This window comes from Myotis myotis, unplaced genomic scaffold (genome assembly GCF_014108235.1).
Source record: "Myotis myotis isolate mMyoMyo1 unplaced genomic scaffold, mMyoMyo1.p scaffold_m19_p_14, whole genome shotgun sequence".
NCBI lineage: Eukaryota > Metazoa > Chordata > Mammalia > Chiroptera > Vespertilionidae > Myotis > Myotis myotis.
The window spans coordinates 14,262,239-14,282,863 of NW_023416318.1; the positions used below are offsets into that span (position 1 = coordinate 14,262,239).

The 20,625-nt window shown below is 46.0% G+C and overlaps 1 protein-coding gene across 1 annotated transcript in view; it reads right to left on the minus strand.

Moving 5' to 3' along the window:
• The window catches only part of ANTXR1 (ANTXR cell adhesion molecule 1), a 215,766-nt gene that overhangs the window by 71,005 nt on the left and 124,136 nt on the right, over window positions 1-20,625 (minus strand). Inside the window, exon 13 of the mRNA XM_036334285.1 lies at window positions 10,478-10,573. Coding sequence (XP_036190178.1) covers window positions 10,478-10,573 — 96 coding nt within the window. The remainder of the gene's footprint in view (window positions 1-10,477; window positions 10,574-20,625) is intronic.

Consider the following 20,625-nt stretch of genomic DNA (forward strand, 5'->3'; position numbering starts at 1 on the left):
TTTTTAATAGCACTTTCAATGGTAATTAAAAGATTAATTGCATCATTCTCTGCTTCCAAGTAGTATGACTAGAAAGTATTTCCAACATGAATGCAAACTAGATTCCGCTGAGCACTACCAAGCGTAGGCTTAACTTGGCCCACTCCTTCCTCAGAAGGTTCTAGGAGCTTCCTCTTGGTTGGGAGTGGGCTCCTCAGCTCTTTTCTCATTAGAAGGAACAACTTAAAGATAGATATGCTTGAAAGGATCCTTAATCAAATGTGTAAAAAGAAAATTCCTCAACAAACGTATCTATAAACACAACATGGTAGAACCAAATGGCAGTGCGGCCGGGGGGGCGGGGGGGAGGAATCCGGGGACATTTTTCATATTTCTCCTCTTGAGGCCCACCCCACCCCACCACTTACTGCTGTCTTCAGCTTACGTATCGTGGATGGGAGAAAGTGACCATTTGCCTCCTTGGAGTAGCTGCCCTGGAGTCCGTTTGGCATTAGTGGGTGGACTGGTGAAGTAAATGGGGGTATGAAAAATGAGGTGGGATATGGAACTTCTGAATTCTAGTAATGTTTCTTGGCTACCTGAGAATTTCTTGAAACTGTCTCTGCTGTGCATTGGGAGATATGCCTCCTCTCCCCACTTATCAGTGCTTTTAGCCCTGGTTTTAGCCACCTTTGTTTAGGTAGACGTGAGGTGGCATCAGATTTGACAATGAATGTTATATAGGTAAGGAAAGAGAGCCAGAAAAGACCAGGTAAATTGAAATCTTACTGGCCACTGTAAGTCAAAACAAAATCAAGTTTTCATGTACGCCTCTTGGTTTGGTTGCTGGAAATAGTCATGATGGAAGACGTGGAGATATCGTTAGGTTGGCATAAATACAGTAGAAAGATCACACATGCCCAGGTCCTGCTTGACACCTGGGAACTTATTCTGGTTTTACGAGTCAAGTTCAACTGTTTAAGTCTCCATAAAGCTCTTTCTTAAAATTTATTTTATAAAATGTGAAGGTGAAATTAAGCACACAGTGAGTTTATTACACTTGTTTCTTTTTCTCCAGAAGTATCCAAATTCAGCTCCTACTTTGCAGGATTTGATCCTGGCCATTTGACTCGTTCTTGCTATAACTCTGCTGCGACAGTCCTGGGCAATGGAAGATAGAACACAGTCTCCCCTCTTCCTCCTCCCAGGCGATAGCCACCCTGGCTCACTAGGCGTTGCATTTAAAGTCACGAGTGAGGGCAACAGGCTGCATCAGAAGCACGCAGCACGGGTCAAAGAAAAGGCTATACTGCTGACAACAGCAGAACGGCACTTTCCTGGCATTTGGTCTTATTTGGAACCACACAAATAGCTTTTTTTTTTTGTTATGAAAAGAGAAACTTGGCAAAACAACAAAGGCTGGATTTCTATTCTAAGCCGGTGCAGAGGAATAACAAGACAATGAGTCACAGCCATCCACCTCTGTCGTGACACTTCGATCTAAGAATGCCCTTCCTTCCGTCCTGTCTCCGTAACTCAAAGCCGCAGTGCTACATCATCCTCATCCACCAGGAGAGTTGATGTGTTTATTGTTTTTTAAATCAAGGAAAAGTGCTACATTCACTGTTGCATTATTTTAATTAAAAATGTAAGATGCTTCAAATGGTGAGATTTTTAGTTTATTTTAATAGATTGCACCGTTTTGAATGATCTGCTCTGAACCCCATCCTCCCCACTAGTCCAATTATTTTCATGGGGCTGAAATTCCATATGCAGCGATATTTTTAGGAACAGCCTTCATTTTATAGGAAAAATGATGATATCTAGAGAACTTTTGGTGCATCTGCTACTTAACAACTAGTGTTAACTTTGGAGACAAGAAAGGAGAGACAGTTGGCTGGGCCTGAGTTCCTCATCTGATTTCTGGTCTTTTGTACTTTCCGTGGTTAGTAAAACCCCAAGGAGCCTGAGTAATCATACTTCTTGTGTTTTTGGTAATTTTGGATTATGAGCTCATGTGTAGTTTGCATTTACCTATGCAAATCCTTTGAGGACTGGGTTGCGGGATCAACCTGCCAGAGAGGACTCAAGTTTCCTTCTGCAGATTCCTAAACACTTTCACACTGTGACCTTCTCAGCTTGTAATTTACAGAACTCCAAGTAGTACGTACATATTTGAACTTTAAAACTGAGAGGTTATAGTTCTGAATTCTTACACACACACACACACACACACACACACACACACACACACACACACACACACCAAACTCATAGCCTATTCTTTCACTTAAGGCCCAATTTTAGGCAGAAGACTCAATTCCAACTTCCAAACTTTTATGGGCTTATCTATGTAAGGCTATTAGACCAAATGTCTGGGCAATTAAGATCAGAATATCTCTCCTAGGACTGCTATTGCTTTAGGGCAGTGATGGCGAACCTAGGACACGCGTGTCAGAGGTGACACGTGAACTCATTTTTTTGGTTGATTTTTCTTTGTTAAATGGCATTTAAATATATAAAATAAATATAAAAAATATAAGTCTTTGTTTTACTATGGTTGCAAATATCAAAAAAATTCTATATGTGACATGGCACCAGAGTTAAGTTAGGGTTTTTTAAAATGCTGACACGCCGAGCTCAAAAGGTTCGCCATCACTGCTTTAGGGCAGGGAAAATGTTGCACCTCAGAACTCGGGAATCAGTTGCTTTAACATTCTCTAGGGTTATGTTTCCTACACAGTTTTTGGCAGAATACAAATGTCCTTTCAGATGTCTGTATGTCAGTGGGTGGGGGTAGGGATAGTCCAAGGAAGAGTTCGAAGGTAAAAATAAGCTTAGAAATTCACAATGCAAATTATCCTACTAAAGGCTCTGAGAAGTCCTACAGTGAAGATTGAGTTTAATGGTCTCTTTCAAACTTATTGTCTAAACTCCTTGTGGTTGAGAATTACAGACCAGGGAATCTTGGTCTGGAAAGAAAAGAGTAGACTCACTTACAGAGGTATGAATATAAGGTAACCTTAGAGACAATATGATCCCAATTTCATAATTTTTCATGTAAGGAAATTAAGGTTCAAAGGATTTACCTTGAATTGATAGAGGAAGATCTCTATGGGAACCCACTTATCTTTATTTTTTAATTAATTATTATTCTTTTTAATCCTTACCCAAGTATATATTTCTATTGATTTTTGTTGTTGTTGTTAGAGAGAGGGTGAAAGGAAGGGAGAAGGGGGAGCGAAAGAGAGAGAAACATCGATGTGGAGAGAGACACATCGGTTGGTTGCCTCCCACACATGCCCTGACCTGGGCTGGAGATTGAGCCTGCAACTGAGGTATGTGCCCTTGACCAGGAATTGAACTTGAGACCCTTTAGTCTGTGGGCCAACGCTCTAACCATTTAGCAACCAGGTAGGGTGGAACGCATTTGTCTTTAATGATAGCTCACACCTTTCCAGTTCACCAGCAGGGGTGAGGATGTGGTGGTAGGTTATAAGGCAAGCTGTGAGGCCAGGTGGATGGGAATGAGGGAAGCCATGAGGGCAAGGTGAACGTGAGCACCGACTGGTGTGTGGGGCGTGGGCTGCGGAACTCCAGAGGTGAGGGCAGGCCATGGCAGAGCTCAGTGTGTCAGTGAGAAATAATCTTGTCAGCTGCAGGGTGAGGAGTGTCCAAGTGGGAATGGGTGGAGGCTGGAAAGGACTCCAGGGCGCATGACGGGTCCAGGCTAAGGAGCTGCTTGTACGAGTCAGGTTGCTATTAAACACACTGTCAGTAAATCCCTTTGGTGATGTTAGGCTTGGTTGTCTGGCCCTGAAAATTAAATGTTATGCTTAAAGATGTGGAGAACATTACCTGAAGACTTTATTTTTATTTCATTTAAGGCACATCAACGTCTTGATTCATTTTTGCCCTTTGCAATTTGTCATTGGCGATGTCCAACGGGCTTATATGTTGAACTATCCTTGAAATTCAATAGTGAGTTAAACATGATATTCTACATAAATTCTTTAAAAACGAACTGTTCCTAAGAGACCTACAAGGCCATTACAAACAAAAGGAAGAATAGACCTCTGTTTATATGGAGAGAACTTGTGAGTGCACGCACATTATCCTGTCCCAATGAACCGAATAAAAATAGTTGCCATTATTTGAACAGGAATGTGATGATTTGATTTGACTTAGTGTGATTTATTAGTGGGATTGCAGAGAATTGCAGCTTTACTGCAAGATCTTCCCCTCCCGCCCCTTTTACTTGTGGAAAAAACACATAACAAAATTGATCATCTCCATCATTTTTAAGCATGTAGTCTAGTAGTGTTGTGGGAGAGAGGGGTCAGCAGTGCCTACAGCTGCTATAGAATGAGGCATGAGCAGAGACCACTGCCCAGGGAATTCATTTGCAAGAGATAGACTGGAGAAATCATGGGGTTGGAGGTCAGGGGGCAGCAGGCTGAAGTGAATGGGAGGAATTGTGGAGTGCCTGCAAAGAAGTTTGCAGATGAAAGGAAGGGAGAAAGAAGTGAGTAGCTTGAAGGAGAAAGGAAGTCTGAGCCATTTTGAAGGTTGAAGGAGGCTGGCATACTTTTGTAGGCAGAAGGGAGGAAGACCGTGGCAAGGAAAGATACCAGAGGCAGAGATGAAGTGAGAGGGGACACAAAATGAAGAACACAGGGGAAAGAGAGGGAGAAGGGGCAACTGCTTCTGAGAGAGGGTGTTGGAGGAGGACATCAGCGCACGTGTTACCGGAAGCGGAAGGGTTTCTCACAGGACAGCCTCTGCTTTTTCACTGAGACAGAGGAGCAGCTTGTCTATGGAGAATAGAAAAGTCAGAGGTAGGACAGGGATCTCTGGGGCAGTGGCAGGCGTTTGGGAGAGGCAGTGTGAGGATGAAATCTGAGGCTCCAGAAAGATGAGATAAAATTTGCTAAGCACGCTGAAGGCCTCCTGAGTGTGCAGTGGCCTCACCAGCATACTTGGTTGGCAGTTCTCTTCAGACATGATCAGCCTCCTGGGAGCGAAGAGGAGAGACATACCATTGCTAGATCTAGGTGTAGGGGTGGGCAGGGCAAGTGAGGTGGGAGTTAGGGAGTTGAGGGTGCTCATGAGAGCATTCAGTAGATTGAAAGACCCTGCAGGCATTTATTCCATCCCCAGATTTTTGATTTGGAGGAGCCAGTCCCCACTGTCTATCAGAATCTATCAGTGTCTTGCTACCTGCTGAAATGTGGGCAGATGTGATGGTCTTTGTTGTGCACATAATGCTACCGGCCTAGCTGGGCTGCAGGCTCACAGCAGGCATCGCCTCTTGGCTGGGATGGTCTACTACACCCTCAGGGCTGCCTGAATTTTCTGGAAAAGTTTAGTGCTCTAACATCACTGATTCAGTGTTGATTTTTTCTCTATACACTGAGTGGCCAGAGTATTATGACCACCTGATGTTTGTAGGCAAATTAGCTATAATTTCGTGCTGAAGTTGCTAGAGGGCCAGACCATTATGAATAGGAAAGCAGGTTGTTTACCACGACAGTAGAAGTGATTTTTTTCTAAAGATATGGGTAGACAGCACCATTTAACAGCCTTTGAACGTGGGATATATAGTCTATAGTATCTAGTATCTAGTATATATATAATATAGACTATATAGAGGTATACTATATGTATATATATCCCAGGTGGTCATAATAATTTGGCCACTCAGTGTATACACATTCAAGCCATTCGTACATTTACTCTCCTAATACATAACAACTCTTTTTTCAGGGTTCTCATCTAATTCAGATTTCCTAGTCTTCCCCTTTTTAAAGTTCAATTTAGAGATTTCAGTCATATTGGACCAAACTTATGAGTAGATGGAGTGGCCATGGCGTGACTTAGAGGGTCCGGCAAGGCCCCTTGTGGAACTGAGGCAGGGCTTTATTTATTTATTTGTTTAGGCAAAATATTGAGCCCCTTGAATTCCCTTTTTGAAAATGCAAATAAGCCCAGGGGGCCTAGTCCAGTGCCTCTCTCCCTTTCAATGTGGCGCTTTTGTGCCAATGAATAAATGCAGGAATCTTAGAAGCCAAAGGTTTACCCAAGGACACCAAGGGCCAAGGTGGAAATCACCAAAAAGGTTTGAACCAGAATCTGGCCATTCTCTCTCTCTCTCTCTCTCTCTCTCTCTCTCTCTCTCTCTCTCTCTCTCTCTTTCTGCTTTGGTCATTAATGAAAGATTATACTCCTCTATGCAGGCAGTAAGTTATCCCAGGTTCCATCTGTTCAGAAGATAAGAACCTAGGTGGGAGTGGGTCCTTTAGGAAAGGCAATGGATAGCAGCAGTCGCTCTCACCCATCAGATTTCTTCTTCCAGACAGAGCCAGAGGATGCTGAGGCAGAGGGCAGGCCTGCCCATAAGCACTACGCCTGGTCTGGACATTACATGTAAAAATGCTCTTTATGTTTAGTAAATAGGGACCTGAGGACCTGCTCTTCTACTCTGGCCGCCCACTGCGGCTTCTTGGACAGCCCTGCCCTTCGTGTCTCATCATACAGCAATTAAAAAGATAATATTTGGTTCAGGTGGGATTGGAGTTGGGGTTGTTAAATAATTAGCAACTGGAGTTGTTAAATAATTTGAATATCACTCCTGGAGAGAACTTTGCAGAAACCGAAGGAAGGGGCTCAGCAGAGATGAGCCTCCTGTACCCCACATTTTGTAGGCCCTTTCTGCTCTCTGGCTCGTTCCCATCCTCAAGAGGCAGCTATGGTGCCAGGTCATGGGGCATTTCCCAGCCTTGGGGCAGGGCGGGGAGGGTGAGGAGGAAGGTTTCAGGACATCATTTACAAGGACACCTTGGGCTAGTCCCAACATTGTGGTGAGGGGGTGGGTGAGGGTGGGAGGTGATATTGGCCTCTTCCCTGCATGCTCTTTCTAGAAAACACACGACTGTATCTTGTCCCCTTCAGAGCATCATTACTCATCAAGCAAGTGCGTGATAAATTTGTGATAAATTTGGTTTGGGGTCACATCAAGCATTAGAAATAAGGGTGAAGACAGTTTTTATAGACATCATAAGCAGGAAAGTTAATATCCAGGATCTTTCCTTGGAAAGAAATCTTTCAGGATTTACAAAATCAGACATTAAGACATTCTGGCTGCCTTCCAAAGCAACATGGACTTAACCAGATACATTCATTGAAAAGTATTTTGAATATTGCAAAATAATATGGCCTTGGATGACATTGCTTCCAATAATGAAAGACATGAATTTAGAGACATTTCCCTGCAAATAAAAACCATAATGAGATATCACCTCATTGCAAAGACAAGAAGTAACGTGCTGGCGAGGATGTGGAGGAAAGGGAACCCTTGTGCACTGTTGGTGGGAACGTAGTAAATCGGTGCAGCCACTATGGAAAACAGTAAGGAGGTTCCTCAAAAAATTAAAAATAGAACTACCATATGACCCAGTATTTCCACTTCTGGGTTTTTATCCAAAAGAAATAAAATCACTATCCTAAAGAGATAGTTGCAGCATTACCCAAGACAGGAAAACAACCTAAGTGTTGAACAGATGACTGGATAAAGGAGATGTGATTTATATATAACATTATATATTAACAATGTAACACTATTATCAATATTGCCTATATGTAATATATATATAAACAATATCGTACTACTAAGCCATAAAAACAGAAGAAATCCAGCCATTTGCCACAACATGGATAGACCCCGAGGGCATTATGTTAAGTGAAATAAGTCAGGCAGAGAAAGACAAATACAAATACTGTATGATCTCACTTATATGTGAATCTAAAAAAAAAAAAAAAGAATGAAGTCATAGGAACAGAGACCAGGTTTGTGGTTGACAGAGGCAGGAGGATGGAAGGTGTGGGTACTGGGTGAAGGTGATAAAAAGATAGGAACTTCCATTATAAATAAGTTCTGGGGTGTAATGCACAACATGATGACTTTAGTTAATATACTGTATTGTTTGACAGTTGCTGAGAGTAACTCATTAAAAGTTTTCATCACAAGGAAATAAATTTGTAACTGAGGGGATGGATATTAATTAAACTTACTGTGGTGATCACTGTGCAATATAACATATATCATTATGTTATGTTGTACAACTCGTACAATGTTATATGTCAATTATATCTCAACAGAACTGGAAAAAAGATTTGCCACTAATATAAATTGAAAGACACACAATACAGTAAAATATTCCTATTATAGTAAATATTTTTTAAGTATTAATGGTAGTACACAGAACTTAACTATGTGCCAGGTGCTGTTTCTAAGTAATACATACACACACATATTGTGTACATATGTGTGTGTGTATCTATAATAATAAAAGCTTAATATGCAAATCAACCGAATGGCTGAACAGTGGAATGACCGTCTGGATGACCTTCCGGACGAAGCCAGGGCTTCGAAGGCTGCCGAGGCAGCTGGGGTTGCAAAGGCCTACTCTTGCATGAATTTTGTGCATTGGGCCTCTGATATATATATAAACTCTGCATCATCTACCTGTAAGGTTGGTGTTCTTATTGTCCTTACTATACAAATGAGGAAACTGAGGCACAGAGAGGTCAAGTAACTTGTCAGTGATCACACAGCTAGTTAAGTGGTGAAGCCTTGCTTGGCTGTTTTATTGTTTCTAGTTGTCCTGGCCCAGAGGTAACTGTTTTTAATAATCAAAGGGACAGGTGAACAAGAGTGATGCCTACTACAACAGAAGCCCTGGTTTCACTGCCTGCTGCCAGCATCAGCAACCCCGGCTACTTGCTTCTTTAAGAGCCCACTGCAAAGTTCTCCCTCCCCACTTCCAGACCTGAAAATGTGCCTTTAAAAATTTTTTTTGAATCACTATAGAAAGCACTCTGGCTAACTCATGATTCCCCTCCCCCAACTAAAATGGCTGTGCAGCCACAGGTATTTAAAACAACACCTAACTCTTGGGGCTACTATGGTAGGAATCAGTTTAACATGTTGGTGAGATCAGGCCAGTCTGGGTTACACTAGTTGACCCGAGACTCCCACAGGTCCTGAGCCCCTCCCTGCACACACCCACTCTTGTCTGCTGTAAGTCATCTCCTTCCCTCATCACCCAGGGGCTTCCGTTGATGCAAGAGCCTCTCTCTTTCCACAACCTCCTGCCACAAGGATGCACCTTCTGGCTGAGTGTCTCACCTCCTTCATTTCTCTTCTTTAAACTGTCACTCAAAGGTCCTTCCCCTCCTCCTCACATCTAGCGCTCCGAGGTTATGGTCTTGGTTCAGCTCAGTTCTCCACACAGACGTGAGTCCCCTTGCACTGTGTGCTGAGTGCTGGCGCTTCAGAGGTAACACTTGACAAGCTCTTGGCTAGAAAGGCTCACTGTGGGTCCCCCCGCAGGACCCTCCTGGGAAGCACTAAGACACAGGAAGTGGAAGGTGCCATGGCAGCTGGGCAGTGCTCACTTTGAGCCCCCCTCCCTCCCTCCCTCCCCCGCCATTTGGTTATTACTCTGTTTGGGCTTTTCCTAGTCTAGGGGCCAGGGAATAGAAATTGGTAAACAGGCAATATCATTTGGGTGTGGCAGGGGAAGGTAGCTTTCTCCAGGCCCTAAGCCAGTGGTTCTCAACCTTCTGGCCCTTTAAATACAGTTCCTCATGTTGTGACCCAACCATAAAATTATTTTCGTTGCTACTTCATCACTGTCATGTTGCTACTGCTATGAATTGTCATGTAAATATCTGATATGCAGGATGGTCTTAGGCAACCCCTGTGAAAGAGTTGTTTGACCCCCAAAGGGGGTCGCGACCCACAGGTTGAGAACCGCTGCCCTAAGCTATTCATGGAGACACTGGTCTGAGCTATGCGGTGGCTCCAGATGCGGAGGCAGGTTCTTATTGACTTCGTAGCCAAAGTGCTTAGACCAGTGCAGGGCGTACAGTAGGTGTGTCCTGTAAGTGTTAGCTACAAGGAAAGAAACACAGGTAGGCGCCACTCTTTATTGTTAAAAGTAAAGAGCCCTGAGGCGTTCTTTCAGATGGGCTGACTGGTTGCTACGACCAGGTGGCCTTGGAGAGCATCAGCGAGGGCAACTCAACAAGTGTGTGTGTGTGTGTGTGTGTGTGTGTGTGTGTGTGTGTGTGCGCGCACCATGCATACACATGCATATATGCTTAGGACATGTCAAATACCACTCATCAATTGCAGCCTTCTGTGGATCCTTCTAAGCACCGGCGCCAGAGCAGCCACCTCAGCTGCCTACCTAAAGGCTGTGTCCATGGGCTGTCCCACTTCCTTAACCCATATGGACTCCTCACCATTCCTGGTTCCATTGAACAATGCCATTTTCATCGGGTTTGTATAAATTGTATAAACAATGCAAGACTTGTCCTCAATGTTTGCAGAGTCTTGTCACCCTATCCTTCTCATGGTCCTGTTAACTTTGTGTCACCCTTGGCTTTGAGTGGCCCGAGGCCTGAGGAAGGAGGAGGAGCTTTGGGCACTTACCACCGTGCAGCAGAGGGGCCAGAACCACCAGAGGAGAGCCAGGGCCAGGAGCAGGAACAGGATCAGCAGGGCGATCGCCAGGATGGAGCCATCGGACTGCAGGGCCAAGAGAAAGGGGGTCAGCCATGGGCAGGCCATGTGTGCAACAAGCCAGTGAGTTCAGGGCGGGGCAAGGCAACACCGGTGCTCTCCCCCCTCCCATCACCAATTTGCAGATTTAAGGCCCCGAGAAGAGCACAGTTTATTAAGCAAATTGTTGAAACTGCCCGTCATTCTGGGCAAACACTCACTCCATGTAGCCAATTCTCATGAGAACAATATTTGTTGTTTTTTTCAATGAGGCCCTGCTCTTCTCTTTGAGCAACATACTGAAGGACCAGCCCTGCAAGAGGCAGAGCAGTTGCGGCCCAGGCACCTGGGCGTGGAGGCGGCCTACCCCTGCCCATCACTTTGGGCCATCACTCTCTGCCCAGTGACAGCCTCCCACATCCTGTGAATGGAAAGTCTGGGGCTGCCGATAGAAAGCAATAAAGGGCAGAGGGATGGCAGGGAGCGGAGGGTGGAACAGCTGCTGCTGAACCTGGGAGGGGAGGGTGTGGTGGCTGAGTCAACGCTGCCAAGGTTATGTGAGGGCTGAGGGCCAGGGAGTGAGGCAGGCACTCAAGGCGAATTCCAACCACTTCAAAACGTGCCTAGGCCAGCCCTGAAAATAGACACGATTGTTGTGGCCTGAGATAGTTGTTAACTTTTAGTAAACAGAGATCCTACTCAGTGTTGGGATTCTGGGGTTGCTGGCTCAAGAAGCAGATGTAAGTCTCCTCCACTCTGCCTCCCTCCTGGCTACTGGGAGTAGAAATGGGTGCAACTTTCAGGAGGGGAGATGGCAAGGGGCTCCCCCTTAGGTATGTATTAATTGTTACAGGTGCTCCTTCTAAGTGAAGGTGGCAATTCCACATTTAGCCCAAGAAAACAATCAGGAATGTCTGCACAGATAATACTAATACTAATACTAAAGGGAAAACCTAAACATTTAACAATTAGGGAAGGGCTAATTATGCACTATAGAACCACCATGCAGCCAATTACCATGCACACATTTTGCTTTCAAATATTATTTAAATGACACGAGAAACATTCCTGGTATAAATAATGAATTTTTAAATGAGAAAGAAAGATTGAGGAATATTTACTAAAACATTGATAGTTTTGCTGGTAGTATTTTTATGGTATTTTTCTTCTTTCCTTTTGTAAAATCCATTCTTTCTTTAGAAAAAACACACACCATATTATGAGAAAATAAACTATTGAAATAAACTACTTTACAAATCTGCATTTAGGGTCCCTCTCAGGTTCTTACCCAGGGTCAGTGGACCAATGCGGTATCCAAACGGGCTCAAACGGACAGAAGGCTGTGACCCTCCTGAAATGACACCCAGGATTTTTGGTGCCTGTGTCTTCAGGGGAGGCCATTCACAGCACGGTCAGTTTCTCAAAGCCACCCCTCGGCCCCATTTACAGAGGAGGGGGGTGGCCTGTGCAGGGTGACACAGCTGGTAATGGCAGAGCCGGGGCACGACTCACTCCCACTCTGAGTGCTCAGCGGGGGCGACTGGAAGCTGTTTAAAGGCAGCTCTTACTTCCTGGAATGTCTTTGACCAAAAGGCCAGGGAACTAAACATCCAGCACCCAGCCAAGACTTGGGAATGCCTGACTTCCCCGAGGGAGCTGCAGCCTTACAGGTGCAGGTGCAGGGCTGGGCAGTGGGAGGGGAGAGAGTGCAGGGGCCAGCCATGGACATGCCGTGGTAGAGAGGATGCCCCTGGACCCACAGCGTTTATGCATGAGCCACGGCAGAGAGCGATGCTCTTGGGTATGACACAATCATATGTGTTTCCCAAGCTTGTTGTTAGTTAAGGACCTTTCCCTAGATCGCTCAGTTTCTATATTCCATACCCATACAATGGAGATGCTGAACCTCACCTGCCTTATTGCACTGATGTGAGGACAAATGAGCAGTGAGATGGAAGCAGCCATGGCCGGGCAATTGGGATGAAAGCTATCATGTCCAAACATCGAGCTCACCCTCCCTTTATGTCCCCACGACAGAAAACATGGTGGGTATGCTGGGTCATAAATCTGTTTGCACTTGGAATATGAAGTGGTTTTGGTTACCAAGAGGCTTATAAACAGTGGTCTTTTAGTGTTGACTTATAATTAAGTGAAGACCATAGACTACATTTATTCACATTATATACTCATCTCCCCTCCCCTGATTCTATATTTCCCTTTAGACAGAGAAGCAGAAAGGCTGATGTATTGTGCGGAAATATTTACATTTCCTTCTGGAAGAAAGAGAAGGTTTCTTGTGAAGTGGGGAGGGTGAAGGACCTGGCTCACAAGGGAGAGAGGAGGAAGACCTCCTGGATTCGGATAAAGATACCTTTGACCCTTCTCCGTCCAGATTTGATCTGCCCCTCATGAACCACAGTTCTCTTTGGTTGTGTTGTTGCAGGACACGTGGGACTCAGAAGGGGCAGATGCAGTGAGGGGCACTAGGGAGTGGAAGTGCCTGGGGGCAGGAGCTTCCGGAAGAACCTTTTCCTACTCTACAGACAGCCACCCCCCAATAAAGCCCCCAAATGCACTGCCTGGTACTCAAGATCTTGTAGCGACCATTACACACGAACTGCAAAAGAGCACCATCAAGCAAAGGACACACTTTTTTGATAACCTTAGACCTGAGGCTAATGTGTTACTAGGAGATAACATGTGCACACAACCTCTGAGGAGGTTTGTTCATGCATTCATTCAGCAAATGCTTACTGAGCTTCTGTTCTGTGCCCACTGAGCAGACCTCTGGCGCACAGGATTGATTAGAAGAACTGAGGTGCTCACGGCCTGCTGAGGAGGATGTATCAACAAGTCACCACAGGCAAGGGGCTGTGTGTTATTCAACCGCTGTATACCCAGCACCTCTTATGTGCCAGGCATTGAACAAAATAGCCACTAGAGAGCTTCTGTTTTGGTGGAATAAGAATAATGATGATGATGATAGTAGTAACTGTTACTGGTATAGTTAATATTTACTGAGCACTTACTATGTGTCAGGGACTGTTCTTTCTATGCACTCACCTGCTTCCTATGTATTAGCTTATTTAATTCTCTTTAATAAATTTATAGATTCAACAATATTATTTTTCATTCTTACAGATAAAAATACTGAGGCAAGGACAGGTGAAGGAACTTGCCCAAGGTCATAAGGAGAAGCCGGAACTTAAACCTGGGCAGTGTGGTTCCACAGCTCACAGGTTTAACCAGCAGACTCCTGCCCTTAGCAAGTGCTAGGGAACTAGCACTCCATAGAGGAGGTGACACTGGAGATCACTCACCTGCAGGGCCAAGGAGGGGTTGGCATTCCTGCACAGAAAGGCAAGCACCAAGTGCAAGGCACGGGGTGAAAGGGAGATGGGGTTTCCACTGTGAGAGGCCGTGCAAGCCAAGCCGAGCAGCATGGCTTCCATCCTGAGCCAGGGGATCTTTGATGGATTTACCTCAGGGCACTGTAATAGGGTTTGTTTCTTGGGAAGCAGCTGTGGAGACTGTAGAGTATGGAGCTGAGGAGGGAAGTACTGGGAGTGTAAGGCCAGGCAGAGGGCTGCTGCATTTCTGCCCAGTTCTCTTAGGACGCCACTTTCCAGGGTCGTCTGTCCTGGCTGTGTTCAGTACTGACTTCACTAACATAGCTGACTGTTAGTGTGTGTATCCACCTTCCTGGGACTATGCTGAGTACTGCACACACATCATCTCATTTAATTAAAGAGCCTTGTGGAAGCGGCCTTGTTGTAGGGTCTGTCGTCCCCTCTGCAGGTTTAGGAGAATGGAGCCTCAGTGAAGGTCTGTAACTCACCACACACCACTTATGGACACATTTATATGCCTACAGTTTTAATGTTGCAAAACTGGGAACTGAACCGTTATAGTTTGATTTTGGAACCTTGCCTCCCTCCCATTTCACTGTTACACGATTATGTCAGATTTCTAAGAATTCACTTCAGAAATCATCTGTACTTTAAAGATAAAACTTTGAGCAGCTGTATGAGAGATTGAGGCTAAGTTTGTAATTGCTGCCTCCTCTCTGATGGAAGGAAGCTCACCCACGTGGCCCAGGGTGGGTCAGGTGTCCCACGGGAGACCGCGTGCTGCAGAGTGAAGTTGGAAAGGGGCAGAGACCACAGCAGAGCCTGCTTTCCCCTAAAACATAAGCTCAGCTTAGAGTCAACCAGTAACCTAAGGAAGAGGCACTGACCATGCATGTGAGGGGGACTCTGTGTGACCCCTTGAATATACATCGGCAGGTAGTGTGGGAACACATGCACCTCTGCACCGTTTAGTAAATGGTATTTGCTTCATTCAGGAACACCGTGCAGTTATTCTCAACCAGGCCCTTCGAATCTTCTCCAAGTTCCAAGATGAAGACCCCCCACCCTTGGGTTCTGAGAAGTAGGTTTTGCCAGTTGCGGGGAGGCATGTGGGGTGTTCCCGAGCCCACGCAGCATGACCTGGCACCCCAAAACCCGGCTCCGCCCTGGGCACCGTTCCCTGCTCTGGTGCACATGGCCTTGGCTCCTTGGCCTCGGGCCTCTGACTGCCCTCCTGGGTCCCAGCTCACTGTGTGTCGGCACACCCAGTGCTCACTGCCACCCGGTCCCCAAAGTTTCTTCCTGGGTCAGAGCCCAGGAGGGTTATGGGCTCCCTGCTGCTCTCAGCCTGACTCAGGACCCTTGTGTGGCTCGGCCTCTGATGTCCCCCTTTACTGGGGCAAAGGCTGGCCAGGACTGGAGAGCGAGCCCCCAGGGCCACAGGGTCACCGCAGGCTGAGTGGAGCCATGGAGGTCAGTGTCCCTCTCATGGAATTGCTCAGGCCTTGTCTCGGGTGGCTAGCGGGCAGGGGCGAGGTGGCCCCGAGAACTCACTCTCGATCTGCCCGCCTGTCCTTCCTGAGCCTGCCCACAGGCCTGGAAACGGACCCCCTCCCCACTCCAGGCTCTGGAGGAGGAGCCCGAGACTGGGACCTGCACCGGCCTGACTTTAGGACACAGAGCCAGAACAGAAGCTGACTTGCCCAGCAAATTCTCAGTCTGACACCCGCAGGGCTGGGCAGTCCTGCATGCCATTCACCAGAAACCTTCGAAAAAGATTTCTGAGGGAGCAAGAAGCTGCAGACGAATAGCCCAAGATTGATTCCTACCATTGTTATTTTTCCAACAGCCTAAATAGCAACACAAGTTAAATTCTTACTTTATTTATTTAAAAAAGTAAAAACACCATGGACATGGGCAATAGAGTAGTGAAGACACAATGGAGTGGGAAGGGGCAGGAAGGATGGGGTAATGGGGGGGGGAAGGGGAGATATCTGTAATACTATCAACAATAAAAAGTTTATTTAAAAATAAAATAAATAAAAAAGTAAAAACAAAGTTTAAAAATCAGCATAGCCCTTTAATTAAAAAAATAATTTTGGCAAGAGGTGGAGGGCTCTAAGGTGTGTGACTGGAGCCGACAGAAAGCGTGTGGTAGGTACACATGCAGCCTCGGGTGGTGCACCTTCTAGTGGGGGCGGGGATCACTGCTTTCTTCAATGAAGAGTTTTATGCCTGTCCCCCTGGCCAACGCTGCAGGGTCAGATGCTCTCACAGAGGCCTCTGTGGGCATGCAGATGTGTCATCCTGACTATGAGGGCAGGACTCCCGGGCGCTGCTCCTCCCGGGGCGTTTGTTGTTAGGATGGCCTTCCATCAAGGCTGTCTGGCCTGAAAGGCCAAATCTCTGCTTCCTGGCTTTCTTCGAAGCCTCTGTCTCCAGCTCACCAAGCAAGGACATGCCTTCTAAGACAAGGAGGCATTGTGGTCAAGGGTTCGGATTTGGAAACTTGAATAATGAAAGCGCCTCTTACTTGGGAGGTTTCTCAGTAACTTTGGATTTCTGACACATGGCTTGGCGGGAGAGGGCTTGCCTGGGTCTGCCTGCGGTGGGACAGAGACAGGCCGGCCTCCTGACACCAGAGCACTGAGCGCTGCTGCTCTTTCCGGCTGGGTTGTGGGTTGCCATGGCCAAGGGAGAAGCATGCAATGGAGGGGAATTAGTGGGAGACCGGGGGAATCAGCTGAAAGCAACTTTGTGAAATCCTCCATCTCAAAGTCTGCAGGGACACCCTGCCTGATGCCAGGCACGGGGCCATCACGGAGCCAACGAAGGGTCTGCGGTCCAGCTCGGGGGCCTCCCGCCCCCACGTGTCCTTCCATTGAGGGGGCACCCCGTGTACCCCCAGGACTTTCTCTTCCCTTCTATTTATTCCGTAAATAAGGCTGGAGTCTGCCAAGCATGCCGCCCCAAGGAGCAGGACTGTCCTCTTCTGCCCCATGCAGGCAGATTTTGGGGGGACTTGATGCTTACACAATTTGGGGGGCCTTTTAAAGAAAGAGAACATAAAAATACAAAAGTAAAATACTAAGGGCTCCTCCCTGGCCCTTAGAGGAGTCTAGAAGGAACCCTTTCAAATGGGGATCCCTGAAGCTAAGCTAACAGTGCCCCTGGCTGTAAGTCTTCCCCAGACAGGCCCCATGCCCACGACGAGGCTGGGAAATCTATTTAATTCTGGGCTTCGGTTTGCAGCCCACTTGCTGCCACACTCAGCATAGGCTCCAGCCCACAATAATAAAGGCAATATCGTGGCTTTCATCTACCATTTCTGTTTGTCACAGGCTTTATTGCCCCCCTCCCCCAGTACAGTGACCCCCAATACCTCTTAGTTTGACTTACCCCAGGATGGGTCCTGGTAATTGTAACAATTACCTTTTGACAACAGAGGACACACAAGTGATCAGCAAAGGTGTTACTAGAGCCCTCACTGTTGGTGGTGGGTTTGTCGTAGTTCTAGGCTCAGTTTGCAGATTCTGAGTATTAACGCTGAGTTACTGAAGATACTCAGAGTTTTATTTTTACTTTTTAAAAGATATTAGACTATCTTTTAAACATGTAATGTGAAAGAACGCGTTAGCAGGCTTAACCTGCCACATTGAAGGAATATTAGACAAACTCTGCCAAAATGATGACAGGAGATTAGCTGATGATCCATTAGAGCTTCGTAAAGCTGGCAATACTGTGTTCCTGGATTCAGCTAGTCAATGATGATGGTACAGGGCACCCCAGGAAGACCCAAGGCGGGTTTGCTATGGGGAGATGCTGCCCAGTGGTCCCTCTTCCTCCCTCCTGTGCCTGTCCCTGTCCCCCTCTCTCTGGTATCAGATGAGGTTGTCTTTGAAGTCCTCAAGGGAAAGAGACCTTTTAGCCAGAGGCAGCTCCTGTCTATGACCTTGTGATTTCATAGCAACCTGCTTGGTCTAAATACCAAAGAAGCCATCCTGGTGAGAGGGAAATATGCAGAGATAAGGGAATGAGGAATGAGGAAAGTCCTGACTTGTCCTGCTCAGATGGGAGACCCTGTGAGCAGTCACAGGAGTGTCAGCCTGGGGAGGAGGGAGGGTGGAGAGCCCCGCTGTGCCTCCCTCTGCTCCAGGCTGCTTCCCTCCCACCCAGGGCAGAGGCTGGCACTCCGGAGGCATCACATTCCAGGGCTCTGAAGTGGAATTTAGAACCATCCTCAGCAGCTGGTCTGAGCTCTGCTTCCTGCCCAGACAAAACTGGCAGAGCATGGGCAAGTTTTATTTTGAAAGATGAAATTTAAGTCGTTTGACTGCTGCTGAGAAGTTCTGGATGGGCAAGTCCAGAGACCAGAATTCTCTCTCTCTCCCAGAGCTCATATATTCTGACTGTTATTTCTGGAAGTGGCCTTAGCAATTCTAACTTCTCTGCACACCCCATCCTGTATTTTATTGGAATTCTATTCCCCTGGCATCTGTAACAGTATTCTCCTAAGCCCCCTTTCTTCTATCTCTGATTATTCCTTATTTACCTTCCCTGTGGGCTTCTCTTTGTATGTAGTTCTTCAAATGTTGGCATGCCCCATGGATCCATTTTTTAAAAATGTATATACCATTTATTTTGCCTGAAGTGTTTATCTACTTTCTTACACTTTAAGAATTGTAAGATATATATATAATTTGCCTTTTAAACCACTTTTAAGTGTACAGTTCAGTGGCATTTAGTATATTTATGGTGTTGTACAAGTCATGGACGCAATCTTGTCTATCCTGTCTTTTCTTTCTAAAACTTTCCATGGGCTTTCATTTTCTTTCATAGTTTAAACTCTCATCTAGATATTGATGACTTAAATCTTTATCTCTAGCCTTGATCTCTCCTTATGCTTTAGGTCAGAGTTGGGGTCATTCAACTGTCTTGTAAGTCCTATTGCTACCTCAATCGTGTCCACGAGTTACGCATATCTCTCTATATAAAAGCCTAAATGACCAGCCAACCAGCCAACCAGCTGGTAGCTATGATGTGTACTGACCACCAGAGGGCAGACACTCAATGCAGGAGCAGAAACCACAGGCATGGAAACATGGAACAGACTGACGAATCTCAGAGGGAAGGGGGTGGGGGGGAGGGCAGGAAGAGATTAACCAAAGATCTTATACTCATACTAGAGGCCTAGTGCATGGATTTGTGCACTGGTGGGGTCCCTCTGCCTGGTCTGTGGGGATCAGGCTGAAACTGGCTCTCCAACATCCTTTGAGGGGTCTCGGATTGTGAGAGGATGCAGGACAGGCTGAAGGACCCCACCAGTGCACAAACCCATGCACCGAGCTTCTAGTATGTATATAAGTTCTTTGGTTAATCTCTCTCCACCCCCCAACCCCAACCCTACCTTGAATCCACCCCTGTCTACTCCATCTCCAACACCATTGATTAGGTGTTGAAACCTAAGATTTCTTTCCTGAATAGTTGCAGTTATCTCTTCACAGGTTTCTCCACCACCATTCTTGCTGCCCTGACTTCCATCCTCTGTAAATCTACAGTCATCTATCTAGAATGTTATTCTGACAGCTCTGCCTACCCAGAAACTCTTTATCAGCTCCTCACTGTCTGTATGAGTTCTTCACATTTGAGAATTTGATTAAAGTGATACACTCCTCCCTCAGAAAGTACACATTCACATTTACACACAAGCTTATAAACTTTGATAACAATTTCAGGGGGTTAGGATTCATCAAATCCCCAGAATCCATTTATGGACCTCTAGGTACAAGAGTCCTTAGGCCACACAAGGTCCTTCACAACCAAACCTCTCTTATTTCTCCAACCTCCTCTCCCACCACTTCCTTCCTTATACTTTGTGCTTTGACTAAACTAAACTGCATATACTTCCCTGTATACACCTTGCTGCTCTCATGTTCTTCTCCCTGAAACACCCTTTCTTCTTTTTATTGCTTGGTTAACTGTTTCTCATCTTCAACTCTTCAATCAGGCACCACCTGACTCATTCATACTTTACATATTTATTGAAAACTTATTATAGGCTAAGTCTTCTACAGCACTAACATTAAAGATGAACATGGTCTCTCCAGTCACTGACCTTATAGTTGAGTGGGGAACAGACAAGTAATACCACCACTCAACTCAGAGTTTGTGCTCTCATTTTTTATTATGTCTCTATCTTAGCTTCTATTATATATCATAAACTAGAGGCCTAATGCACGCAATTTATGCACTCGGGGGGCAGGGTGGGGGGGGGGTGTCTCTCAACCCAGCCTGTGCCCTCTTGCAGTCTGGGAGCCCTTGGGGAATGTCCAACTGTCAGCTTAGGCTCACTCCCCACCACTGCCACTGCACTCGCCAGCTATGAGCCTGGCTTCTGGCTGAGCAATGCTTCCCCTGTGGAAGAGCCCTGACCACCAGGGGGCAGTTTCTGCATTGAGCATGTGCCCCCTGGTGGTCAGTGCGCATCATAGCGACCGGTCCTTCCACTGTTTGGTCAATTTGCATATTAGCCTTTTATTATATTATTATGTGCTTGCCTGTCTCAGACATATGCCCCTAGAGGACATATATCTGACTTTACTCATCTTTGTAACTTTGAGATGTAGCAGAGTATTTTCAATATAGGAATAAATAGTCACTCAACATATTTATTAAATTGAGGGGAATGAGAATTTAGCAGGTTAACACTTTCTACAGCTATTGGGGGGC